The 24,442-nt window shown below is 40.0% G+C and overlaps 2 protein-coding genes across 2 annotated transcripts in view; both read right to left on the reverse strand.

Moving 5' to 3' along the window:
• LOC144088492 (uncharacterized) overlaps positions 1-12,964 on the reverse strand; it is a 45,334-nt gene extending 32,370 nt beyond the window's left edge. Inside the window, exons 1-6 of the mRNA XM_077618944.1 lie at positions 10,984-12,964; positions 6,228-6,314; positions 5,524-5,726; positions 2,992-3,135; positions 2,104-2,229; positions 1,264-1,432 (exon numbers count right to left, since the gene is read on the reverse strand). Of these exons, the coding sequence (XP_077475070.1) occupies positions 1,264-1,424 (161 nt within the window). The 5' untranslated portion in view covers positions 1,425-1,432; positions 2,104-2,229; positions 2,992-3,135; ... (1 more) ...; positions 6,228-6,314; positions 10,984-12,964. The remainder of the gene's footprint in view (positions 1-1,263; positions 1,433-2,103; positions 2,230-2,991; positions 3,136-5,523; positions 5,727-6,227; positions 6,315-10,983) is intronic.
• A 1,166-nt stretch (positions 12,965-14,130) lies between these two features.
• On the reverse strand, positions 14,131-17,452 carry tob1a (transducer of ERBB2, 1a). Its single transcript, XM_077619338.1, has 2 exons — positions 17,191-17,452; positions 14,131-16,265 (listed from the first exon to the last, which is right to left on the reverse strand). The coding sequence occupies exon 2, from the start codon at positions 16,074-16,076 to the stop codon at positions 15,039-15,041; it is 1,038 nt and encodes a 345-aa protein (XP_077475464.1). The 5' UTR covers positions 16,077-16,265; positions 17,191-17,452; the 3' UTR covers positions 14,131-15,038.
• Between the last annotated feature and the right edge of the window lie 6,990 nt (positions 17,453-24,442).

Consider the following 24,442-nt stretch of genomic DNA (forward strand, 5'->3'; position numbering starts at 1 on the left):
ATGTTGGGTCCTGTTTTTGCACTGAGACCAAGATGGCGTACTGTCTACAAGGGAAAGTATTTATTATGAGGGGTTTATGAAATGTGATCATGTCCCCTAAAGAAACGTTGTGGTTCGACATGGTGTAGAGCAGGGGTGTCAGACTCGGGTTGGTTCGCGGGCGGCGTTAACGTCAACTCGATTTCATGTGAGCCGGACCATTTTAGATATAATATTTAGATTTTTTTTTTAAATAAATGGATTAAAAGAACTGGATTAAAAGCCCGGAATATTCAGTTTTTTATAGATCTAAAACAATGTTTATTTTAGCTTTTTTATATATTTTTAGATTTTACAAAATCATTTTTGAACTAAAAACACAGAAAAAAATGATTAAAAAATTACAACTATTGATTTCAAAGGGGGAAAATCAGGAAATGTAATATACATCTATACTCTTCATTTTAATTTGATCCTAAAACAGAAAGTCGACACTCATGATTTACTTTCTCGGGCCGCACAAAATGATGCCGCGGGCCAGATTTGGCCCCCGGGCCGCCACTTTGACACGTGGTGTAGAGTGAATGCTGAAATTGTAGAAAAAAAGGTTTTCCAATCACCTTGGATGTGCTTTGATTTAGTGACCGTTTCTTGACAAAAGAAATGAATATTTATTACACACGAGTGATTCGTGTATTTCTGTGTGCATGAGTAAGTGTTTTAATGAGAACCATCCATCCAAAGCCTAATCCGTATTTGCTATATATTTTTAAATTCAGTATGCCGAGCAATAACATCACCTTTGTTTTACAAATGTGTATTTGTATTATGAAGTTAATCTCATAGGCATGCTAAAGTGACTTCATATAATTTCTGACTTTGAGGAGCTAACAGCAGCCTTGAAAGGTGACCTTGTTACACGTTTGCAGAACTGGGTCTCTCCTCTACAGAACGGAGTGTTTGCTTGCATATTATTGTGTAACATGTCACGTGGACGTGTGTCTCCAGGAGGAGGAGCATGCTTGTTGTACCCCAGGGGAACTCTAGATCCTTCCACAAGCTCTCGTGTTCACTTTCTTTGTACTGCGTGTAATTGGAAGAGTGACTCAGTGTGGTGCTCTCCGGGGTGCAGATTATTAATTTGTTGCTACTTCTGTCCCACTGCAGTTTCCCTTTAGAACTGGATGTATGAAAGATTGAGAGTTTGTGTTGTATCTCTTCATAAATCCTTTGGCCGGATGTTAAAAGGTGGAATTGTTGACATGGAATTGGAACTCATTTTACCTTGCTTCCTTCTTCACCACACCTTGCTTGGTGCTGCCGTGATCCCGTGTTAATGTGAGGGCGGCAGTTGGCAAAGCACGTTGTTTGTGAGTCAGCTGAATCTTTTCCACTTGGCACAGCATGACATTTGAGGCAGAAACAGAGGTAGCAGCCAGGCACATGACAGCATCTAAACAGACAATGGCCAGCGGTTAAAGTTGCCTTCATAATGCTTTTGTGGCTTATGTCACTAAAACGGTCAATATTGCACAGTGAGCTGTAATTGACTTAGTTGGTGGTGCCTTGACTTTTACATTATTTACCCTGATTTAGGCGTTTTGGAAAAAAAAAGCCATTACTACTTTTTGATGTTGACTTTCCTGGATGGAATTGTGCAACAAACATTTCAAGTTGCAGCTCGCTATCAGTTCTTCAAAATGGAGGCCATGTTTAATTGCAACTCATAGTTTGTTTGTGTTGAGAAATAGAATTATTTTTGGTTTATTTAGGCTAAAACTGGCATTGACATTATTCATTCCCAATAATGACTAAATATTAACCTTTAGACAAGTTAACAGCAGCCACTATACTGAACTAACATAAACGAAAACAAAAATACCATCAACATAACACTATACAATAAAAAAAACACTCGCTGTGAATTTCTGCTTCATCTTCAACAATACAGACATGCAATATCTATATCAAGCATTATAATTTAAAAAGTAATGTTGAATTATTCCTATGCATAGTATTTGCATTGATTTCAATGGCGAACCCTTCTTTTTTTGAGTTAAAAGCAACTGTAATATTCTCTAAACACAAATTGACAAATGAAATACAATTTCTCTCCCAACTCACTGCTTAAGTGTTTACATCAGTCATTCCATCTGTCTGCTGGCCTCCACCAAGCCTGAGAGAAGACTGAAGCTGTCCGTCTGCATTTATTCACTTTGATATCTCCCAGGCACCAAACCAGCACATATCCTGACCACACGAAATGACACAATGTTAAAAAGGCACAAACGCTGAAATAGGAGTGAAATTGTCACGCATGAATGTGACAGAAAATTCTATCTACACTATGTGTTTAGTAGCATTCCTGTGTGAGTGCACCTTTGTATGGCTAGTCACCGTGAAGGAACCAAGTGAAAGCCAAACCTCATGCACCATATTTTCATTCCCGGCATTCCTCTTTCTCTATCTTCTCTGACAATAGGGTAGCTTATGATTTGCACGCTACTATTTTTAGTAGAACATACAAGCTCATCTAGCCCTACTGCAGCCGGGAAGGGAATTTGATGGGAGCTGAGAAGAGACACGGGTGTGGTTTGGTCCTCGGGGTGTGTGGATCATGTCAGATGAGTTTGACCTGCTTTTTCTATGCAAATGCTATGCAATGTCTCGTGTTCTTTTCATCCTTCTGCGGTAAACTGAAACGAATTCGTCACAAGGAGACACACAATTCCTCTGAACAGCAAATGAACTTCTCACTTCAAAAGGATTAGATGTTTTTCGAGCTGTCAATGGCAGCCAATGAGTTCAACATCAGTACAAAACTGCCCAAATATGTTTTTGCTGTTTTAAAAGGCTTTTTGTCATTTTTCCTCCTTTTCAGAAAAATAAATTTGAGTTTTTTTACTATTGCAACTTTACATAATAGTCTTAACCTCAACTAAGGTCTGAGTTTAAGCTGTGGAAAAGCAGTCCCAAAGAAAGAGTCAAAAAAAAAAAAACAGTGTTCCTGACCTGTGTCCTCATAGTTCCTTGAATTCTTTCAATGTCCTGTTAGAAGGGTGGCTGGAACCAATAACAGTATTTCTCCAGGGACAAGCACTCTTATTGGTAGGCGGTTAAGAGGTGAGGGAGAAGGAGCTTGGATCAATTTTTGCCCTGCAGGAAAACAACACAGGTCACTCACAGGCTGAATGAAACTGGTCAACCCTGCTCTAAACCATTATATTTCATGGCTCTATCTGCAGAATCCAAATTGGGCTAGTTGTGATGTTCATGCAAGAAAGATTAGAAAAGGTTTGGTCGGTAGGTTGATTGGTTGACCTTGAAAAACTATTTTTCTGAGCCCAAACATTCAAAGGAAACATCAATACTCTACTATAAATAATGTTACATCTAAATAAAGAAATACAGTGCTGATGTTTTCAGTCTATAACCAACAAAGTTACATTTGTCACATCTTTATCATAATCTTACATATTGTGGGTATGGTGCAGACGTGGGCAGTGTAAAAGGCAGTTTTCCTTATCCGCTCTTGCAATTCTGTGTCAGTTATTTTGCAGTATCTTTGTGTAAATGAAGTGGTGTGCCGTGAAGGCCTTGATAGTCCTCTCTGCTGAATTAAACATTCCACAGGCTTGCATTTAAATCTATCCAAGACTGACTGTGTTATCTTCATTTCATAGTGTCGCAGTATCTTGGCTTCTCAGCTTTTGTCCAATCAGTTTTCTGCTTATACAGTATGAGTTACTTTGCAATGTACATTGTCATCTGCTCAGAGCCTTTAAAATCAAAGGACATTGTAATAATTACGTTTTTTGGGGGGGTCATTTTCTTGTCCTTTGATAGGATGGGGTATGCTAAAATAATGATAATAAGTAATAAAGGAGCTCCACATCTTGGATTTGTTGATTTATGTCACACATATATTGAGCACCCTTGAGATATATATGTGACTGTAAGTGTAATGCTTTTTAGAACTTTTTGTTTTCGATTCAGTTCTTGAAAGTTCCCTGTCTAAATAGAGACATTGCGGTATATTACCATGAATAGCAAAATATTTAAAAATGCCCTCATACACTTTGTCTAATGACACCCAAGACACACATCAAAGAAGCAAATAGTATATGATCAGTGTCTGTGGTTTCCTCGGAGTAGGATGGATGCTGCAAAGTATTGAGCGTTGTGTTCTGGTTCACTGTGAAGACACGGAGCTCTCACGGCCACTTTGCATATGTTTCTATTTTTCAGTGTGTGCAACTGCCTCAAACCAGCCATTAGCATGTCTTGTCATGAGCCACTGTGGATACGACAGCACTATCAATTGCAGGGTGGGATGAGACAGCAGCTCACGGCCAATCGACAACATTATATTTTCAACGACTGCCATTTACAAGCCCACGTCTGGTCTGAAACCATTAATTCTCATTCAACTTCTTTTACTGCTATTCAAAGCACTAAAAGCACAGGGAGATCATTTACAAATGCCATAGTGTTTGATTCCGGTATTGCTATTTCAATACATTATGAATGCTTGCTTCAATCCTATTGAATAATCGAGCTCCTTGAACATTGTAATCAGTTTTATCTTGTTTTTTTTTGTATTTAGCATCGCATTTATGTAAGAATGACATCTCATAACCAACTAACCACCTCATCATCATGCAAGCAGTCCAATTTTTGATTCCTGTCCTCTTCTAACTTCTCATCATTCTCGCTTACCATCTGTTTTATTCACCCCGCCACTTGTACTCCATCCCATCCTTCTTGGCGAGCTGCTGACGTATGCAGTAGAACTGGAGTGTGGCCAAAAACCACACTAAATCAAACCCATTTCCAATAAGCTCCACACACACACACATACACCGTTGTATTCGGGCATATCCATCCTCATATAAAACTGACATGCCTAAACATAATGCTGCATCAGATAATTACCCTGTCAGGTAAATGTAAGCCGTACGCAGTTCTACACCACTGCAAACTTAATAATGCAAAAGTGATTGCATAAAATATATATCACGTTAAAATTATCGAGCAAAGGAACCCCGTCAAGGAGGAAATGAATGCAATCTGCCACTTTTGATATCATCTGAAACCTGTCCACTTGGCCTGCTGTTCCCTCCTGTTCACATAAAAGATATCCATCTGTTCTTTTCACTATTTTATCCACACGTTGCCTGCTGTGTGATGAGAATCTAAAAATCCACCTTTTGAAAAACGTCCTCCATAAACAAATAGGTTTTCTGGGTGTTTTTTTGTTTTTAACTTGGAATCTATTACAGTAAGTGTATATATCAGGTTATAAACAAATTTCCTATATTTGTAATGGCAGAAAATCTTTTTCATTTCCCCATGCCCTTTTTTCTTAAGGCTCCAAACATTACAAGTTACTCCACAGTAATCCTGAGAGATGTTGGACAGAACAGTAAGCGCTCTATCACACGGAGGGATTGATGTTTTATGGGCCTACTGTGAAATGCAAGCAGCTCAGTGAAGGAAGAAGCTTGAAGGAGAGGTGAAATAGAAATGAGATACCGTACGCACCTCTTGCTGGGAGGCTCCATCGCAATGTGAGGAGAGCAGCATTTTTTTTTGCCCTTCCCAACAATCACTCTCCACTGGTGTGGGAGTGGGTGAGAGGCATTCAGCGTATTGAGGACTGGAATCATTTCTTTTCATCCGTAGATGTTCCACGAAAGTGTGCTGCGGAGGCTGCCAACAAGGCAGCACACTGACACCTTTCTCCACTGTGAAGGCAAAACCCACAAATGAATGCTTTTATTTATACTTTGTTATTAATCAATGATCTGGGATCAAGATAATGTACCTCACTAGCAAGAAAAACATGACAGTGGAACATTTGCATGGTGTGATTTGAAATATTATAATACAGGGATGTCATACTCATTTTGGTCCATGAGGCACATTTATGCCAACTAGATCTGATGTGGGCTGAACTAGTTTATTTTAGGGTATAAAAAGGTAACTCAATGGCCGCCATTGATGGCGCTAGACATCCTATCCATTTTGGAAAGACCAAACGACAATGGCATTGAAATATGAACATCCGCAACCAGTTTAAGTGCATTAGGGAAAAAAATCCTTGATTCTTTCCTAACTCATTGGCTGCCATTGACATCAATAGACGTCTAATCTGTGTGAACTGGTAGGCTGGCAGCGAATGAAAACCCATTCGCTACCAGAAATGAACTTATTTAAATTGACAGCATAAGGATGAAAACACTCACATGATGGAAGTCTTTTAACGTCAATAATTCAGAAAGAGTTAAAATGCCATCCAATCTTCAATTTATGGACTGTGTGTGCCTGTGTCACTGTGAAAAGAGAGGGTGCGAATGAATGGGTGAAATACTGTAAAATCTCAAGCCGATTTTGCCTCCTTGGTCACGTTCCTAAGCAGTGCCACCCTCCCAATCCCACGCATGCACAGTGTGCCTACACACACACACACACACACCGAGTATCTCGCAGCATCTTTGTTCTGTGTGGGAGAGCAGTGACATCATTTTAATCCACAAGCAATCTGTGCACAGAACAAACATTCATGCACAAATACATTACAGCTTTAGCGAGTCATGATTCATCTTCTGTGTTCCATTATAGTCAAAATCAGACATACAGACATCAATTCCTAACGCATCCCAGAACCCACTAGTGGGCATCTAATAGTGAGAGAACTATAGCCCTTGAATACTAAGACTCAAATTGATTGAATAGTTGTGTTTTGGCTGATGTATAAAAAGTGTAAGTACTTAATTCACTGTGCATATTAATACAAAATTGGCGACAGTAAATGCAAGCATCCATGTCTGTCTTATTTTGGCTCTAAACCTGAAAAGATTGGGGATTTTCTTATTGATCTTATTCACTTCATCAGACTCTCGCTGCATTGCGTTGTTGACTAGCAGGAGTGTGCTACATTCCCCAAATCTTTGCACTGGGCCGCCATTGTGAGGTCAGCAATACATTGGCTTACTGCACAAATTCACAGATATCCAGACACTTTCTCAATGGAAGTTTGTTCACCTCTTAAGTTAAAAATGAATTTTAGGTTTATCCCAACAGTAATGATGTGAGAAATACTTCAATTGATATTCCTACTATTTGTCATATTCTTTTAAAGACGTTGACATCTTCAGCTTGGGGTAGTTTTGATAAAAAAACACCTTTTTTTTCCAATGTTACTATTGCAAACACTGTGACAGCTAAAGGACAGTATTTCAGTCACAGGTTTTACACTCATTGGCAAAAATGGTGTGTGCACTTCCATGCAAATTATCATGTAAATAGCAATTTGCATTAAGGAGACTGAAAAGGGTGCTACCAACATTTGCTGCAAGGCAATTTGTTTTCCATTGAAAGTAACAGGATACCTTGAGTTTGGTGTATTTATGAAAAATAACTAAGAACTAGAATTGTGTTCAGGCTTGCCCTCGAGCTTCCTGGGAAATTTTATCATGAAGATAGCTAAAATACCAAAGGCTTGCGTTTGCTGTTCCAGCTGTTGCGACATTCCCTGAACAGTTTCACAAAAGCGGTCCAATCACATGCTCAGCCCCAGGTTGTGGTTTTTGCTCTGATTGTATCATTTTCCAATGCATGAACTTTCTTCTTTCTTTTTTTTTGCATAAGGATATTCTTACAAGATCTTAAAGACACATGAACTTCATTCCCTGCACATCCTCACCAAGTAGCTGGGCTAACTCCAGAATGTTACATGAGCTTTGACATTATTTCATGAGAAATTGGCCATTTCTCAGATCAGATCAGTCAGTAACCACTTGGTTCTTTCTCTCTTATATGTGCAGATATTATTCATGGGGTGTTCAAAGCATTCGTAGGTGTGTGTCAGGCCGGTTGTCAGTAGGTTCTGAGGAAAGAGGAGACTTAGCCTCCTGATGGAGCAAATGATAATCATTAATGTAGTAGGCATTGAGCAATCAAGAAAAAAACGTATTCAATGGAGAAAAAAAGCCTTAGTACATATGGTCATTTAAAAAAAAAATCAGTGTTTTATGTAGATTTTTTTTTAAATAGCCTGACATGTTTAAAAAATTATATATGGTCTACCTGTTTTTAATGAAAAATAGCCTTCTATTTTTTTAAAAAGAAATATAGCCATATTTAACATCGTCATTTTATGAACAAATAAAAGCTTTACTATACACTGCCTGATTTTTTAATGGAAACATATCATTATTATGCATGGTCTTCTTTTAAAGAAAAAAACCCTTCCTATACACTAGGCACCTTTTTAAATGAAAAATAGCCTCACTATACATGGTCTCTGTTTTTAAATAAAAAATAACCCTAATATACGTGGTCTACATTTTTTAAATGAAAAATAACCTTACTAGACATAGTCTTTATTTAAGAAAAAAAGTTTTAGTCTACATTAATCTTTTTTAGAACAAATAAAAGCCTTACTATACATCAGAGGTGTCAGTGGGTGCAGGTTTTCATTCAAACTGAACAAAAGGATAACTTTGGCAAATGTAATCAGTTGATTAAAGTCAGGTGCTACTTATTTTAGAAGACACCTCATTGGTTAGACTGTCGGCACTGGATCGGTTGGAACAAAGACCAGGACCACTATGGCCCTCTGCAGAATCGGTTTGACACTTACTATACAATAAAAAAGGCGTATTATTATAATTATATTAGAACTACACGGTCTTCTTTTAAAGGACAAAAATAGCCTTACTATACATGGTCTTTTTTTAAATAAATAAAAGCCTCACTATACATGGTCTGCCTTTTTAAAAATGAAAAATAGCCTTACTTTACATGGTCTTTTTTTTAAAGAAAAAAGCCTAACTATACATGGTAAGTTTTTGAACAAATAAAAGCTACTAGAGCATGATTCCATGATCCAACCTTCAGCATACAAAAATCCAATTTTATTGGAATGTTTAAAGCAACAAATTTATTTTACTCTATAATATAACATTTTGGGGATGTATCTGTACTTCATTTTACAACCATTTACCTCAACAAATCATGTTCCACCTAAATTCCGCTATAAGGACAAAAAATCAGTGATCAATTATTTGCTAAAAACAATAAGGTTTATCAGTTTGCACAATAAATATCTTATATTCTCTTTTTATTTATGTTTGACACATCCTAACTTGATTTAAATTGGGGTTCTATGTACAGATTGAGTTATTATATCACCTGATTTTTGGCAAAGACCTCTATATTCCTTGACGCATGCTCTGCATACATTTGTGTGTGCATAATTCCCCAACACTATCATTGCTGCAAATCAGGCTTTTGTAAGCACAGAGCTTCTAAGAGCCAACAAAAGACTCCTTTGTTGCTTCTCTGTCCTCATCTCCCTCTTCTTTTGAACACATACACACTTAGAAGTGATGGATAGCAGGTGTCCCCCCTGCACCCCCCACACCCCTTACCTCCTTCCCCAACAGCGCCAGTGCCACAGATCTACAGATTGCACAGCACTGATTAATTCCCGGTTGGCATGCCGGTGTTTCATGAAACTTGGACACGACTGAAAGTATCTCGTTTCCCCCCTGACTAACCAGGAAAGTTAACGATGGAGGGTTGGTCTTTGTAGACTGCTCAGAAGTTTAAAAATATGTCACTTCATCCACAAATAGAAGTGCAAAATCCACACCACCAGATAATGTTGTCACATGCAATTTCTGATTGTCAGCATGATGCAAGGTATAAACGCAACTTCTCAAACTGTGACATGAACTAAAATTAGTTTTAATGTAAAGTAACTACAAAAATAATACTGCCAATTGAGAGGTTGACTATGATTAAATATTTTGTGGTTTCCATTAAACTATGCTTCCCCAATTTAGACTGAACTTGGGAAGAATATTAAATGCAAAAATAACAACTGGGAGGAACGCACACCGACAAAGAGGCAAAAACATGACTTACGTGAAGGGGACCAAACGAAACACAAAGTAATACTCCCACACTACTCCTACACAACGGCCGGTTAGCAATCACACACACCTGGCCCCATAAGGGAAGGGGAGCCTGGAGGGACACAAGAGGCAAAACACACACAATAGCCCTGACAGCACACACAAGGAAAACACGCACACATCCACCCAAAACCCCAACAAAACCTGACACAACTACAACTAAAACTATTTTGTTTTCTCGCAAAGATCTAACTCTATTCTTTTTAATTCAGAGTACCAATGCATTTTTTTCATGTACTACTATGTGTATCATGGCAACTAGTTACGGGAGTGGTGTGTATGCTCTGAAAGCCACATTGTGTCAAGTGGAAAGGTAAAAATTAGGGTGGAGAAGGCCAAGAAACCTGTATTGTATTTGTTTTTAGTTTCCAACCGCAGATAAGCTCATCTGCAGTTTAAAGGGCTGGGCACACACATACACACAACAGTGTCTGCTGGGGATATATCGAGTGTACAAAGAAAACCAAACTCACACAATGCCTCATAAATGTTAAATAGAGAAAGTACAAGGAGACAACCAGACGTGGACTGCATTTGAAATGAGCACCAAAATGCTATCCAAGACATCACGCACCAATCTACATACAACGATGCTAGTTTGCAGCTGCAGGGGTATTAAAATGAGATATTTAAAGAGATGCAAAAGTGATCCTGCCTACCAGCCAAAACATGTGTGTTCCAAAAGGGTGTGAGCTTGAAACTGTGTCAACACCCTAAACTCACACACCGAGACTAGTCAGGTAATGTTCTCTTTGCCATCCGTCGGGGTTAGAAGAGAGGAAAAGTGAGGGTCCAATTTCCACTACTAAGTTATACAGGAGCAAATAGATCCTGCTACGGTATCCCATGTGAGCTAGAGATAAGGTGTGGTGAAGTAATGTTAATAGCAAAGCAACATTCCCTCCAGCTTATCATTGCTCAATCAGCTCCAGCGTGCTTCCAGAAATAGATGGGCTGAGAGGGAAGGCAGGCCAATGAAAAGCCATTAAGTGCTTTTTGCTGAGGAGGGTAACATTACCATAAAATCTTGTCCGCTGGCACCCACCGCCAGGACCATTGAGCCGGGCCGTCTTTTTATGGGAGGCGAAGGGCAGACTGGCACAAGATGAACATCGATAGTGCCGTTGCTCTCACCTTGTCCTCGTCACTATTCTTGGGACAAATAGGGCTTTGTCTTGATTTTTGTCTTCTATATTGCCCTGTCAAAATAGATGGAATTGAAATGAGTATTGTTCCGGAAGTGTCAGCTATTTCAATTTGTAATGAGAACATCTATTTTTCTTTCAGGCTGAAGACAAAGGAACACAAAGGCTTATGTATCTGTAGTCAGTCAATGAATTATGAGAGTGGTCTCGATGGATTTGACCTTTTATAGGGTAATTGACTCTATTTGGTGATTAAAAAGATGCAGACATAACATTTTGGGTCAGGTTGGCTACTTTATCAATATTTGATAAACAAGTGTGGCCTACATGACCCAAAATGTGATGTTGAAATATGTTTCCGCCAGGTCTTGATTGTACAATGTTGTTGTTTTTTTAAATAGAATTTAACTCACGGTATACGTAAAGTGTAGTCACATTATTAAGAATTAATCTATCAATTACTTTCAAAATAAGGCATTTAAAAAGTCAACATTTTCAATGTAGCATGTGGTCAAATGTGTTGAGTTAGCTGCCTTAAATGTCACTTTTGGAGAAACACAGGCACCCGTGCCATAATACCAGTTAAAAACTCAATAGAGGTCTTGACTTTAGTTCGATTTCCAACTGAAGTCTCCTGAGAATACAGTCAGCCATGCCAGAGGACACGACCTGCTTATTAAACTGAGAGTTATGTATTTAACTCGTCTCACACTTATCTCAGGCCTCTTCATGTGTAGAAGTCACCGGGAAGGAACATTTTGAAGTCATTACATAACACCACTCCACTGGCGTATAAACTTGAGTCATTATCTGTGGGCAAACTCAAAAGTCAATGATTTCAAATCTAGTTGCAATAGTTGGATAACATCCCATATAATAATAATAATAATAATGATTATCATGATGTTGATGTTTATGAGACAGCATGGACTGATCTTGGTAAATGATTCACATTACTCTATATTTGTAAAAATGAGTTCAAAAGAAGCCATGAACTATTAAAGGCATTTTCAGGACGACCTTCCCCTGAGACATTCACCCCAATGATGATAAACAAACACTCCCACCACCACACTCTGTTGTGCACACAGTATCAGCACATCCACACAAACACACACACACACGGTGAACTTTACAGAGCACTATCAGCCCCCCCAAGAGTATCAGGGGACGTGCAGACAGTCAAGTGACGATGAGGCGGCCCCCATAGGGATCATCAGACACCGCCAGGGTTATTTTAGTCGTGCACATTTAAAGACGTAAAACTAGATGTTAAAAAGCTCTCAAAGGTTGAGGCTTTTGACTGAAACCCCCTACAGCGTTTCTTTGAATGCCAAACAACAGTGACTTTCATCAACACATGTCCTCAAACCATTGAACACTTTGTGGAGTCAGTTATCCATTTACAAGCCACGCCATTCCAAAACACTGGAGGAATTGAAATGAGCTGATTTTGATGAACATTTCAATTCTGTTTTCCTACTTTGGTGCGATGCATTTCATGAGTTAATAATTGACTACGCTGACCTACAGGGGACGGATTCCTCCCACTCTGAGCCGCTAGCAAGAATTCAGTGAAGAATCTGCTTTTGTTGATGGAAAAAATGACCTAAGCCACTTGCAGCTCTCGTCATAATGAAAACGTGAGCAAGCGTTCAGTAAAGCACAGACCACCTCCAAGGCAATCCAGTTATTTTCCAGAGGCTCACGGGTGAACCGAAATGGAATTTTAGTTGGGGGCCAGTTACATCTAAAGGTACCTTTTGAAACGAAGGATCATTCTGGCTTCAGTTAACCCGGTTAGGATTTGTTTTGGTACAATATGTTCGAGACCGTGTGCGGTCGTTTGGTCGCCGGTCTTTTGGTCGCCCAGACACAAACAACAGGCGACCAAAAGACCGGCGACAAAACAAGGTAAAACAACACGGTCTACGCATCAATAAAAGCCAACAATGGCCATGAGCAGTTTCACTGAGCCAGCGTGTGAGTGCAGAAGAGTTTGTATGTACATGAGTTGTCCCTTTTAAGAAGCTACGTCAGTCAGGGTCTTAACAAGTTCTCCAACAAAAAACAATAAAAGTCCGGGAAATGTGGAGCTTTTCTTTAGCCTAATAATTACTAGGGCATGAAGTATGACTAAATAGTAATTCGCAGTTTGTATTTAGGGAATTTGAGCAACGATTTAAATGGTAATTATCAATAACCTTCCGGGCGACCAAACGACCGAGTACCGTTCGAGACGACCTGAAGTAAACCTAAGGCCACATTCAAATCCTAAACCAAAGTTGCTAACCGTTATTCCAGCGTGTTGCCATGACAGCACCAAACAAGCCTTAATTTGATGCCTCTTGAAATATAAACCCTTTATCAATAACCCCTTCCTGCAAAGATTGTACATTTAAGGAAAATGTCTTGATATGTTTTCAAGTCTGAGCCTGATGGACTCTTCTTTAGCCTAATTATATGAAGATGAATAAAAAGTAGTGTAATTGGGTCATTTTTGTAGCTCCAATTTGCATCAAAAGTGAGCATGAAATGAGCAACATGTTTGAATATTGAAGACTACAAGGGTCCTGCGATCGGCTGGTCACCGATTCAGGTCTCTGGCCCGGAGACAGCTGGGATTGGTTCCAGCACCCCTCATGACCCTAATGAGGATAAAGCGGTTGAGAAAATGAGATGAAACAACAAGGGTTTGTCTGTTCTAAAATATTGCAATTACCTCATTACCTGCCATTGACACTGATAGACATCCATTCGCTGTGCTAGACATCCAATCCAATTTGAGGGGGGAGGGCTGGAAAAAAAGTGCATGTTTGTCAGTGTTTGTGAGGCGTGAAATGGAAAAAAGATAAAGTTTACCTGATGTCAATAGCTGCTAAAGTGCTCTGTTAAATCCACCCAACTTGTTTGCTTTTCTATCCCCACAAAGACCCGAATAAACCATTTATTTTCAAACCTTTTAATACAAACTTAATAAACTATCAGTCCCTGTTAACATGTAAGACACTGACTCCGAATACTTTGTTATACCGTTTTGTTTTATCAAGTATTGCACAATGTAGGTACAAAATTAATATACGATTACATTTTGTCCATAATATAGCAAAAATCTTTTTTTACTCTTAACATAAAATACAACTCTATGTTTTATTTCCCCCCCCAAAAAAGCAAATATTTTTAAATCCCACCACTACGGAATAGTCTGTACACAATCTTTAGAATAGTCAATGTCTTTTTTGTAAGATGGATTCATTTTTATAATTTCAATAAAAAAGAAAACATAAAGTTGCTGCAGCCATCACAGATCACTGGAGTAGTAAAAAGATATAAATGCAATACCGTGTCGTAGAAACAATAGATACTCTGATATTTTACAAACTCTGTACTAAATTAAATTATACAATTAGAAAAAAGACCAGAAAATCCCACTTAGCTGTGCCAAATTCTTGAAAGATTGGCAATGTCCAGTTCTGTCAAAATACTGAAAGAGGCCATGACTTGTGGTATGTTTTTGTTTTCTTTTTTTGTTTTTTTTTGTCTTTTTCATTTAAATATATCTTGAACAGTAACATAAAAAAATATTTTGTGCTTGGTTGGCAAATGAAATAACAACAATGCACGTTGAAGTTTGGGTAACCAAGCTTGGACATCTCGTACAACAAGCGTCACCACTGAGGGTAAAAAGAAAAGTAATAATAACTCAAGGGGGCAAGTCGTTCACCCTCGGGCTCATATTCTTAAGACTTGTGACTAAGATCTTACGGTTTGACGTCACTTTTGCTATTAACCTTGACATTCGGTTCTCTTTTTTTCTTTTTCTTTTTCTCAAAGTGTGCATTTGCGTTTGATAACCTCCTTCTCCCACCACCGACCGCTAGCTGTCACATTATCTGGTCGCCGCTGTGTGAAGTACTAACTGGGTGTACTAGTTGGCCATGACTGGCTGGAATTGCTGGTTAGAATACTGCATGTTGCTCAAGCTGAAATTCAAGCCATCCATCAGGGACTTGTCGTTAAGGCCGCCGTAGGCCGTGAAGACGTCGAAGGTGTTGCTGTACGGGAGCGGGGCCAGACCCAGCGAGCTGTCCCCGGGGAAGAGAGCGCTCTGAGTGCCCAAGCCCTGCAGGCTGGGGAACACAAACTCCTTGGCGTTGGGGGACAAGGCCGAGGGCTTGGCCTGCTGCTGCTGTTGTTGTTGTGTTCCCAGGCCCAGCCCGTAGAGCGAGTGCATGGAGGTGGAGATGGCTTTCTGCTTCAGGAGAGTATTCACATTCAGCCCCAAGTTGGTGGGAGAGGTGCGCGCCGCCTTGTTGGGGGCGTTAGTGCCGTTGTTGTTGTTGTTGTTGCGCCCGTTGCTCTTCATCTTGGTGGAGCCGAACTTGGTGGCGGCAAAGGTGGCGGTGGTGAAGGTTAAAGGCTGCGTGGAACGGGGCATGAAAGTAGGGCTGACCGCCGCCGAGTGGCCGAAAGGTGGAGAGGGCGAGCTGGAGCCCGGGGAGGCGCCGCCCATGGGCACGTCGTTGATGGGCATGAAGACCTGTGCGTCTGGATTGAAACTGTTCTTGATCTCCTTGTCCAGGTCGAGGCCCCCGCTGCTCGCCGCGCTCTCGTTGCTGTCGTCGACGTAGAGCACTTTGACGGGGCCCTTCTCGCCGATTTGGTAGGACACTTCGTAAGGGTCAATCCACACGCTGAGATCCTGGGGGAGGTTGTTGCGGACATCGTTGATGTCCAGTCCGCTCTCCTTGGCTGCCTTCTCCACCACGGGGTCCACCTTCTCCCCGACGTGGATGCACCTGAAGCCCGAGCCCTTGTAGGGCTTGTCCGGGTACCAGTGGCCCTCGTATTTCTGCTTCAGCTGCCGCTCTAGCTCCTCGCCAAAGATGTTGACCCGCCTTCTAGGCAGCTTGTTGTACAGGTACGAGATGATGAAGTTGAGAGCTACTTGAATTTCAAGCTGCATAACTGACTGCTGACGTTTACCAGGTGAGTGGAGAGCGGGCGTGAGTGTGAATGTCTACTCGGCTTTCTTGGTTTAGCCGTGGTGGGCAAAACTGATGTCTTCAAGACCAGGCGTTGGTGAAATGTTGATGCAAGGGGGGAAAGTGCGAGACTTGCAGGAGAACTTTCTTTCCAAACAGACGGAAACGTTCTGGAAAACAAACATGGAAAGACAAAAACGACATTTAGAGGACGATAAAAGTTTAAAAATATAATGGTCAGCTTAAAATTTTTCATATTTAAGGACATTGTTGATCCCACTCTTTAGCTACTCAATTAAAAATAAAACATTAGATGGTTGCGATGTTTTTTAAAGTCAAAATGTATTGATCTATTTTTAACAGTTTTAAATTACCATCTTACTGCTTAGAAATTAGATTACACACAATGTACCCACCAATAAAAGCAGAAGATAGATTAATTAAATTGAATAAATTAATGAGAACATTGTGTGACGTTACTGTAGTCTGAAAAACACCCAAATAATTGGCTACACCCTTTTATACTGAAAACACAGCAAAGCGCAAATACATTTTGACAGTATAAGTTTCAATACATTAATGATGGGTTTTTTTTTAAACAAGGCGGATGAAGAATTATAGCTTTGGCCTATCCAATGTACCCAAACGTTGATCATATTAGGTCTGGAAAAATAAAAATAAAAAAGCTGTCGTGGATACAGCCCACTCTGTGGTAAATGTACTCCAAAGTATTGCGAAATAACATCTTATCTCAGCAAAGTTGGAGCAATACAGACGCAATAAGTGGAAAGCTCTGCCTACTATCGATAATTTACGAGCTGACACCATTGAGGGGTGAAAAAGAGACCATAGAAACGACATTGTAAAGAAAATTCCATCCAACAAGGCGTTCTATGAAAGCGATCATAAAAGAAGACATCAATTTTGAGACTAGGAACCGCACTACTTTAACCCACACCCACACCCATACATACACGAACCTTAACTTTCATAGACTGACGCAGCAAATCAGCTTAGTAAAGAGTTAACAGAGCTTTCAATACGTCAATTATAAATAAAACCACGAGAGAGAACGGGCTGATTAAATATACTCACTTTTTTGGAAAAATAAAGATAAGAATAAGGATTCTCAGTAGTTTTGAAGTACTGTTAGTGCAAATAGTGGAAAAAATACGAATAATTTCTTCACATATAATATATTAAGAATAAAAAAGGTATTCCAGTAGATGAAAAAACGTCAAGAAGATTGCCGATTGCTTGGATGTCTGGATTTGGAGGTGATTTCGAGTGTTTTCAGCAGGCTAGGCGGAGTTGCTCCCTCCTTCTCGGGAGTTCTGCGACTTCGTCCCCTCCCGGCCGAGAAGCGCCTGTATTTATAGATTTCCTCCGCCATGGGCACGAGGTAGGCGGTGATGCGGTTCCAGAGGTCAAAACAATATGGGCGGCTTCGATTGGCTGGAAACAGAAGACCCGCCTTTAGAGTAGCGCCTGAACGCGTGCTCATTGGTCGCCGAGCACTGTCAATATTGAGACATATGATACCGCGAAATGGGAGGGACGCTTGTGATGCGCGTTTACGTCAGAGATACGGCAGAGCTGCTGACAGCAAATGGCAAAAATAATAAAGCCACAAAGAATAAAGAACATACCACTGTATTAATTTGACAACCTGGACAGGGAGCGTCACTATACCACAGAATGATGTGTCTTTTGAACTTAAAGAGACAAGTCATCTTTTTTTTCCTTCATGTGACTGTGCTCCAGATGGATTTTGGCTGAGAGGAGATTCCCTGGTCCCTTGAACAATGGACCCGAAGCGAGCAGCAGAGTGTGGGTGGGTGGGTGTCTGTTAGTTGTTGAACGCTATGTGGAAAAAGAAACACAGCCGTGATTGGTCCAAAACGGGGCAGGATCCCTTTAGTGAGTGGCGAGTCCGTATCCAAGGTGCTGATGTAGACTGCTGACGTCACGCCTGGGCTCCACGCACGTCGCTGCTGCTAAATTTAAAGAGCAAGAACACACGCAGGGCAGCCCCTATATATACACACACATATATATCTTTGCAGGTTCAGGACAACAAGTCCCCAAAAACATTTTGTAAATGTGAAACAGTGTAATTATACTACTGTTATTATTTTTGAAAAGTGGTAGTCTTTATGCCAATTTCACTCAAAACTTGAGTATTTTTTTCATACAGTGTCTCCAGAATTTAGATTATTGTCCTGTATTGTTTTTTTTTCTTATATACAGCATAGTAGTTTGCCCTAGAATTGTTATTGCCCTTTGAAAATGCTATTATTTTAGAGGGTTTGAATGTGTTCCTTCAGTCTGAAATTGCTGGGGATCTATTCTGAAAACAGGAATGGTTGGTTGAGTGAAGACTGGTTTAAATAATCACCTTGCATCAAAACAAATATGTACCTAAATGACGACAAAGTACATAACGGTGTAATGAATGGGCGGACAGTTCTGATTTGCTGGGGTAGAATACTTGGTGTGCATTCAATAGTAAAATATGTGAACTATAGCCAGGAAAGTGGAATCTTGTTTACACAGTAATGGTGTCATAAGGGCACTACTTTTGTAGCCTTTGAACGGTGAACTTAACTCGGAGCTGGCATATATTGCCCAGTATAAATCATATTTTAAAACACTCCTAATTCAGAAGAGTCTTCAAAGACTTTTTAGAGGTGTGGGGGTCTCTGTTGCTCTGTGTCAGCTTTCCGATGGCCAGTGTGGACTTTCATACATTCTTGAAGCACTTAGTTGCGTCGAGCACAGTCATGTGCTAGTTGTAAATCTGCAAATACGTGCGAAAAAGGTTCCCGTGGAAAACGCAGCGGGGCTCACAGATGACAAATCAAGCAGTAGCTGAGCACAGAGCGAGAGATTAGAAGGTTTGACGAAGCCCCGTGCATTCAGATTAGAGTCCAAGTTAGCACTCATGTGGCTCTGGGGCTTGTTTTGACTGTAAACAACTCAACCAAACTAACACATGGGAGTGTTCTCTTGGGCCAAAGTTGTAGCCATCAGTTTACTGTGCATTTAGCGCTGGGGTTCTTGTTCTTTTTAAAGCACCATACAATCTGTGTGTGTGTGTGTGTGTGCATGCCTGTGGTAGTTAGAGTTACAGACATCTCTTGACAGAGAAAGGTCAGCAGCCATAATGAGACATGCTAAAACAGCTATATTGTCATAGATTGTAATCTCTATTCGTATCCTCGAGCCCAGTGCCATCCATTTCTCTGAGAACAGCTCATAAAGCACAGATGGGCGATTGCCACGTGCGCTTTTGAGAGATTTGGACGTAAAGAATCCAACGCTGTTGAAAAGAGAACCATACGATGACGTTGAAGGATAATATTACATAAGCAGGATATTTGCACTGAACACAGTGGCTTTACAGCTTCATTGTTGGCTGGTGACAAACACAGCAGTTCCACTTATAGGCGTAGATAACCGGGAGCTGCCAAGAACCAAATGAATGCGAGCTGATTGACAGTGTGTTTTTGAAACACTATTTAAAGACTTGTTTGTCTGCACGGTGTTATCAAGCAAGCAGACGAAGAGCAGCTGACACACATGCAAGATTCTCACACACTACCCTGCCTGACGTTACCCTCTTTGCCTCCCCCCCTCCCTTTCCTCCAATCCGCTCTTAGTAACGCCTCGCCCTCCCTCTTTCAGCTCAAACGGAGAGCCTTTGACGTCATGCCGTGTTATTACTTAACACAAGCCAGAAGAGCGCCCCGGGCACCACGGAAACACACTGATGCCTGGCTTCCCCTTTGAAGAGTAAATGAGGAAGAGGCCAGGGATGAGGAAAAGCAGAAGGAATGCTGTCAGTCTATGGCAGCAAATACTACAGCTGGTTACTTTTTAAAATGAAAGCAACACAAATCAATCTAAATAAAGTAAATAGGAGGAAAGGTTCGATGAAGAAAGTTGGTTTCTGATAAAGTAGGTCTTCACCTTCACCATGCCTATTAAAAATCTCTAAACAGAAGTTTATGCATTATTTTAGATTAAATAGATTTAAAACGATGAAAAAAATGAGATTTTTGTTGTCTACAAATATGATTCTATTACTACACACAATTTCATTTTTTTTTTACATTTCTTAGGTGAGCCACATAAACATTAAGTATTGTTACACATGATGGCAGCAATATTTTTCCGGTTGTTGACAATTTGTGGAGAAGCCAAACAGATTACAAAGAAAAATATGCCTTAGAAATGACTTTTGTTTTTGTTTGAAAGTCTGGCAAACGTGTCATTTAAACAATGATGGCTACACATTGTATTTCTGCTGAGAGGAAGATCCTTCAATGCAGAAAATCTTTTCTCAAATGTTCTCACCACATCTTATCATACACACAAACTGATACACATGTATATGCATGTATATGTATATAACTCCACATAATGGATAGATCTTTTTTGTAGGCCAACAGGTAATTTGTCTTCATTTGCAGCACACTCATTCTCATCACCTTCCGACACTCTTACAGAATTCATTCTATGGGAGGCTCTTTGTCCAACATCAATACTTCCAAAAAATAAACTAGAAATACCCGTCAAAAAAGCCATTTCTGCCAGGCAGTGGGTTGCATCTTTTACTGGACAAATATGATAGCCATGTACCCCAGGTTATACACAAACAAGCACACATGAATGAGCAGTACTAGTCGAGTGGGTTCCATGCTGATATGCCTCAGCACTGTATGTTCCCATTAGTGGGCTCGTCACATGAGTGCTTTATTCTACACTTGGCTTGATTGTGTTGCTTCCCCATTAGTCCCAGTCAAACCCAACGCGCTGTGTGAACATGATTCATAAAAGGCCAAAGAGGCGCAAAGCTTGTCAATTGCAAAGCCATGCATGCAGACACGAGCACACTGAAACCATTTTCACCAGAGCACAGAACTGTCTTCGGTGACAAAATGCCTTCTCCTATGCCTCAAGGACATTGAGAATCAATTTAGTAATGAGACATAGATGGTAGATGGAGAGATGGGGGGGGGGGGGGGGGGGGGGGGGGGCTATATTTGATGATCTTTGGCTGCCAGTGACATGGGCCATTACTATATACTGAAGACCCGACATTTGTCATTGTACTATAAAAACAGCAAGCCTCGTCAAACATGTAATTTATACACTAATGTACTGTGATTTGTCCCACATGTAGGAAATGTTTCTTTCTACTCGGGAAGCAACTTGACAATTTAGTTAGTGAGCTAAATAGTAAACAGATAAACAAGATACTTTTGCTACTCTAACCTCATTTTAATCGTGATATTAAAATTATATGATATCGCTCATGTTACTTCTTATGCCCTACTCGATAAAAGCTCATGAATAAAGGCCGTGAAATTACACTGAAAGTAGTGTCAAACGTATAGTGTTTGGGGGAAAGAAAGAAAAAAGCAAAGTCAGCAAAATGAGGAGCACTTAGTGACATCAGTAGAAAAGTCTAATAGGTGCTTTAGTGGGGTTAGTTGTAGAATCTGACTCACTCATCATAAATCATATCAGAAGTGACCCAAAGAAGATACAATTAAGATTCATGGGGGAAATTAAGGTGGCCCGAGTGGTGGGCATGTCCGCCTCGCAGTGGTGAGAACGAGGGTTCGACCGCAAGTCCGATACACGGTCGATTGGTCGCCGGTCTTTTGGTCGCCGGTCTTTTGGTCGCCCGGAAGGTAAGTGATAATTACCATTTAAATCATTGCTCAAATTCCCTAAATACAAACTGCGAATTACTATTTAGTCATACTTAATGCCCTAGTAATTATTAGGCTAAAGAAAAGCTCCAAATATCCTGTAGCTTCTTAAAGGGACAACGCATGTACATACAAACTCTTATATACACACGTCGGCTCAGTGAGTGGAGTTTGCATGTTTTCCCTGGGCTTACATGGGATTTCTCCAGGTACTCCGGTTGCCTTACATGCATATATACTTGCATAATAGTGTAAATGGATGAAAGACATGAAGGATGGTCGGAAGGGTGGGTGATTGATAAGATGTCAGATGATCAATGAAAAGTACGAATAGAAAAATGGATAGATTGATGTCTGTATGGAAGAACCGCATGGCGAGATGATTGAGTAACTGGACCGGCCGACAGCTTGATGGTGTATCTGGAATGGTGGATGGATGAAAGGAAGGGAAGAATTATTAAGGATGCGTAAATATCAGCTGGAGCAAGGGTTGAAGTAAAAATGAATGGAGTGAAAAAAGGATGGATGGAAAGATTGTATTGGCTGGAGGCAGTATTTTAGAATTTGAGGCAAAAGGGAATAAACAAAGGGGGGGGTTGAAAGGATTGTTTGGCCCGAGGCCTGGATTCAAATAACGTTTGCATAAGAAATGAATTGGAATGAAAATGATGAATGAATAAAAGGAATGGAAGGAGTTGGCGAAATTAGTGATTTCAACCAGTGTGGTATGAGAGGTCATCAGATGTATCACTCAACAACAACGAAATAAGTTTGGATTTTGTTATTATTGGTCTTCTATCACTGCCAGTGACAAATAATAACAGGCAGAACGATTAAATGCTCTTCTGCTAAATTAGTTAGCTACTAAATTAACCGGTGCATGCATGGATGGATGAATGAGTAGAATTAACAGATGCCAGGTTATGGGGAAAATACGAAGGCATTATGATGGATGGCTGGATAGATAAGGATGCATGGACGGATAAACGGCGATAAATTGATGCATGTTAAATGGATGCTTTGGCCTCGCAACATTCGTGCTGAAAACACACAAGAATTCAGCTTCAGTGAATAGATGGACTTGGAAAAAAATGAAGGCTCATAAAACATTTACATGAAGGTGCATGTCCAATGAACATGTCTTTTCATCAAGCTCCTCACACAGATAAATGTTGTCCGCAGGTTCATATTCCACATCCACATCATCACCACAGTGACTGAAAACTTCCTCTGTTCCTCTTGCATATGATCTTAATCAGGATCACCAAGCCTTCCACATAGACAAGAATAAAAATACATTTGACCTTTGCCCTCCACTGATGTCATGGGTAGCTTTCCTTTACTGAAATATGAGAAAAATATATTGACAGGAGACCAAGTCTTGTATAAAATACGTCAGGGCAATACTTGAGTAAAAGTATCTTGGCAGAAAAATAACCTTGGTGGATATTAAAGACACCTTGTGGGCTATTTCGTAAGTAATAGAGTTTGTGTGTCTCGACATTTGCTGTATTTAGGTATCAGAAATAATTATTATGATAGTACACGGTATGAACTTGAGGCCCCTGAAAAGCTAACTCATTATATTTTTTTTAATAAATGGATTAAAAGAACTGGATTAAAAGCCCCGAATATTCAGTTTTTTATAGATCTAAAACCTCGTTTATTTTAGCTTTTTAAAATATATTTTTATATTTTACAAAATGATTTTTGAACTAAAAACACAGAAAAAATGATTAAAAAATTACAATTATTGATTTAAAAGGGGAAAAATCAGGAAATTTAATATGCATCTATACTCTTCATTTTAATTTGATCCTAAAACAGAAAGTCGGCACTCATGATTTACTTTGCCGGGCCGCACAAAATGATGCGGCGGGCCATATTTGGCCCCCGGGCCACCACTTTGACACATGTGATCTACGCCTAGAGTCTGTAAACTTTGTCTGCGGACTGCTGCTTTAAATAGTGCTGCCGTAAAGGACTGTGGGAGACGTATCGCCTTTCAATTTGACAGGGTTGGTCAAGGGCAACCAATGCTATAAGAGAGTTGAATCTTGTATTGAGCTTTGATCCTTCCTTTAGAGTTGTCTGAAAGTAGACAAGCTTTCCTCCATGTACTTCAGGGTTGTCAGTTGTGTAAGGGAAAGATAAGAGAACCTAAGTTAAAAACAACAACATTAAGAGGCCTAGAGAGACACACCATTTTGTGCCGATAAACACTCCCTTTTTACTTTTGCCTCATGCCCATGACAACTCGTTAACGCGTCGATGCAGACGGTTATTCTTCTTTTTGGTGCCACGTAGCGCCGACACCATATCAATGAAGAATTTCTACAGGAGGTGCAATAGGGTATCATACAACAAAATAGAGTACCATACAGCTACTGCAAGTACAAATCCTCTTAAAGCACAGCAACAGAGTATTAGTACTTAGCTCTGTTACATTCTAAGTCCGACGAGAACATTGTTTCACAATTCAATCTCATAAATATCCAATCCAACATTCAGTGGCACTGATGCACTCTCGGGTAACACTTAATCCAAGGAATGAGGAAAATTTGATGAGTATGCAATGACTCCTATTAAATTATGAATTGTATCAGATTCCCTGTTTAGAGTAA

The sequence above is a fragment of the Stigmatopora argus genome, chromosome 14 (assembly GCF_051989625.1).
Source record: "Stigmatopora argus isolate UIUO_Sarg chromosome 14, RoL_Sarg_1.0, whole genome shotgun sequence".
NCBI lineage: Eukaryota > Metazoa > Chordata > Actinopteri > Syngnathiformes > Syngnathidae > Stigmatopora > Stigmatopora argus.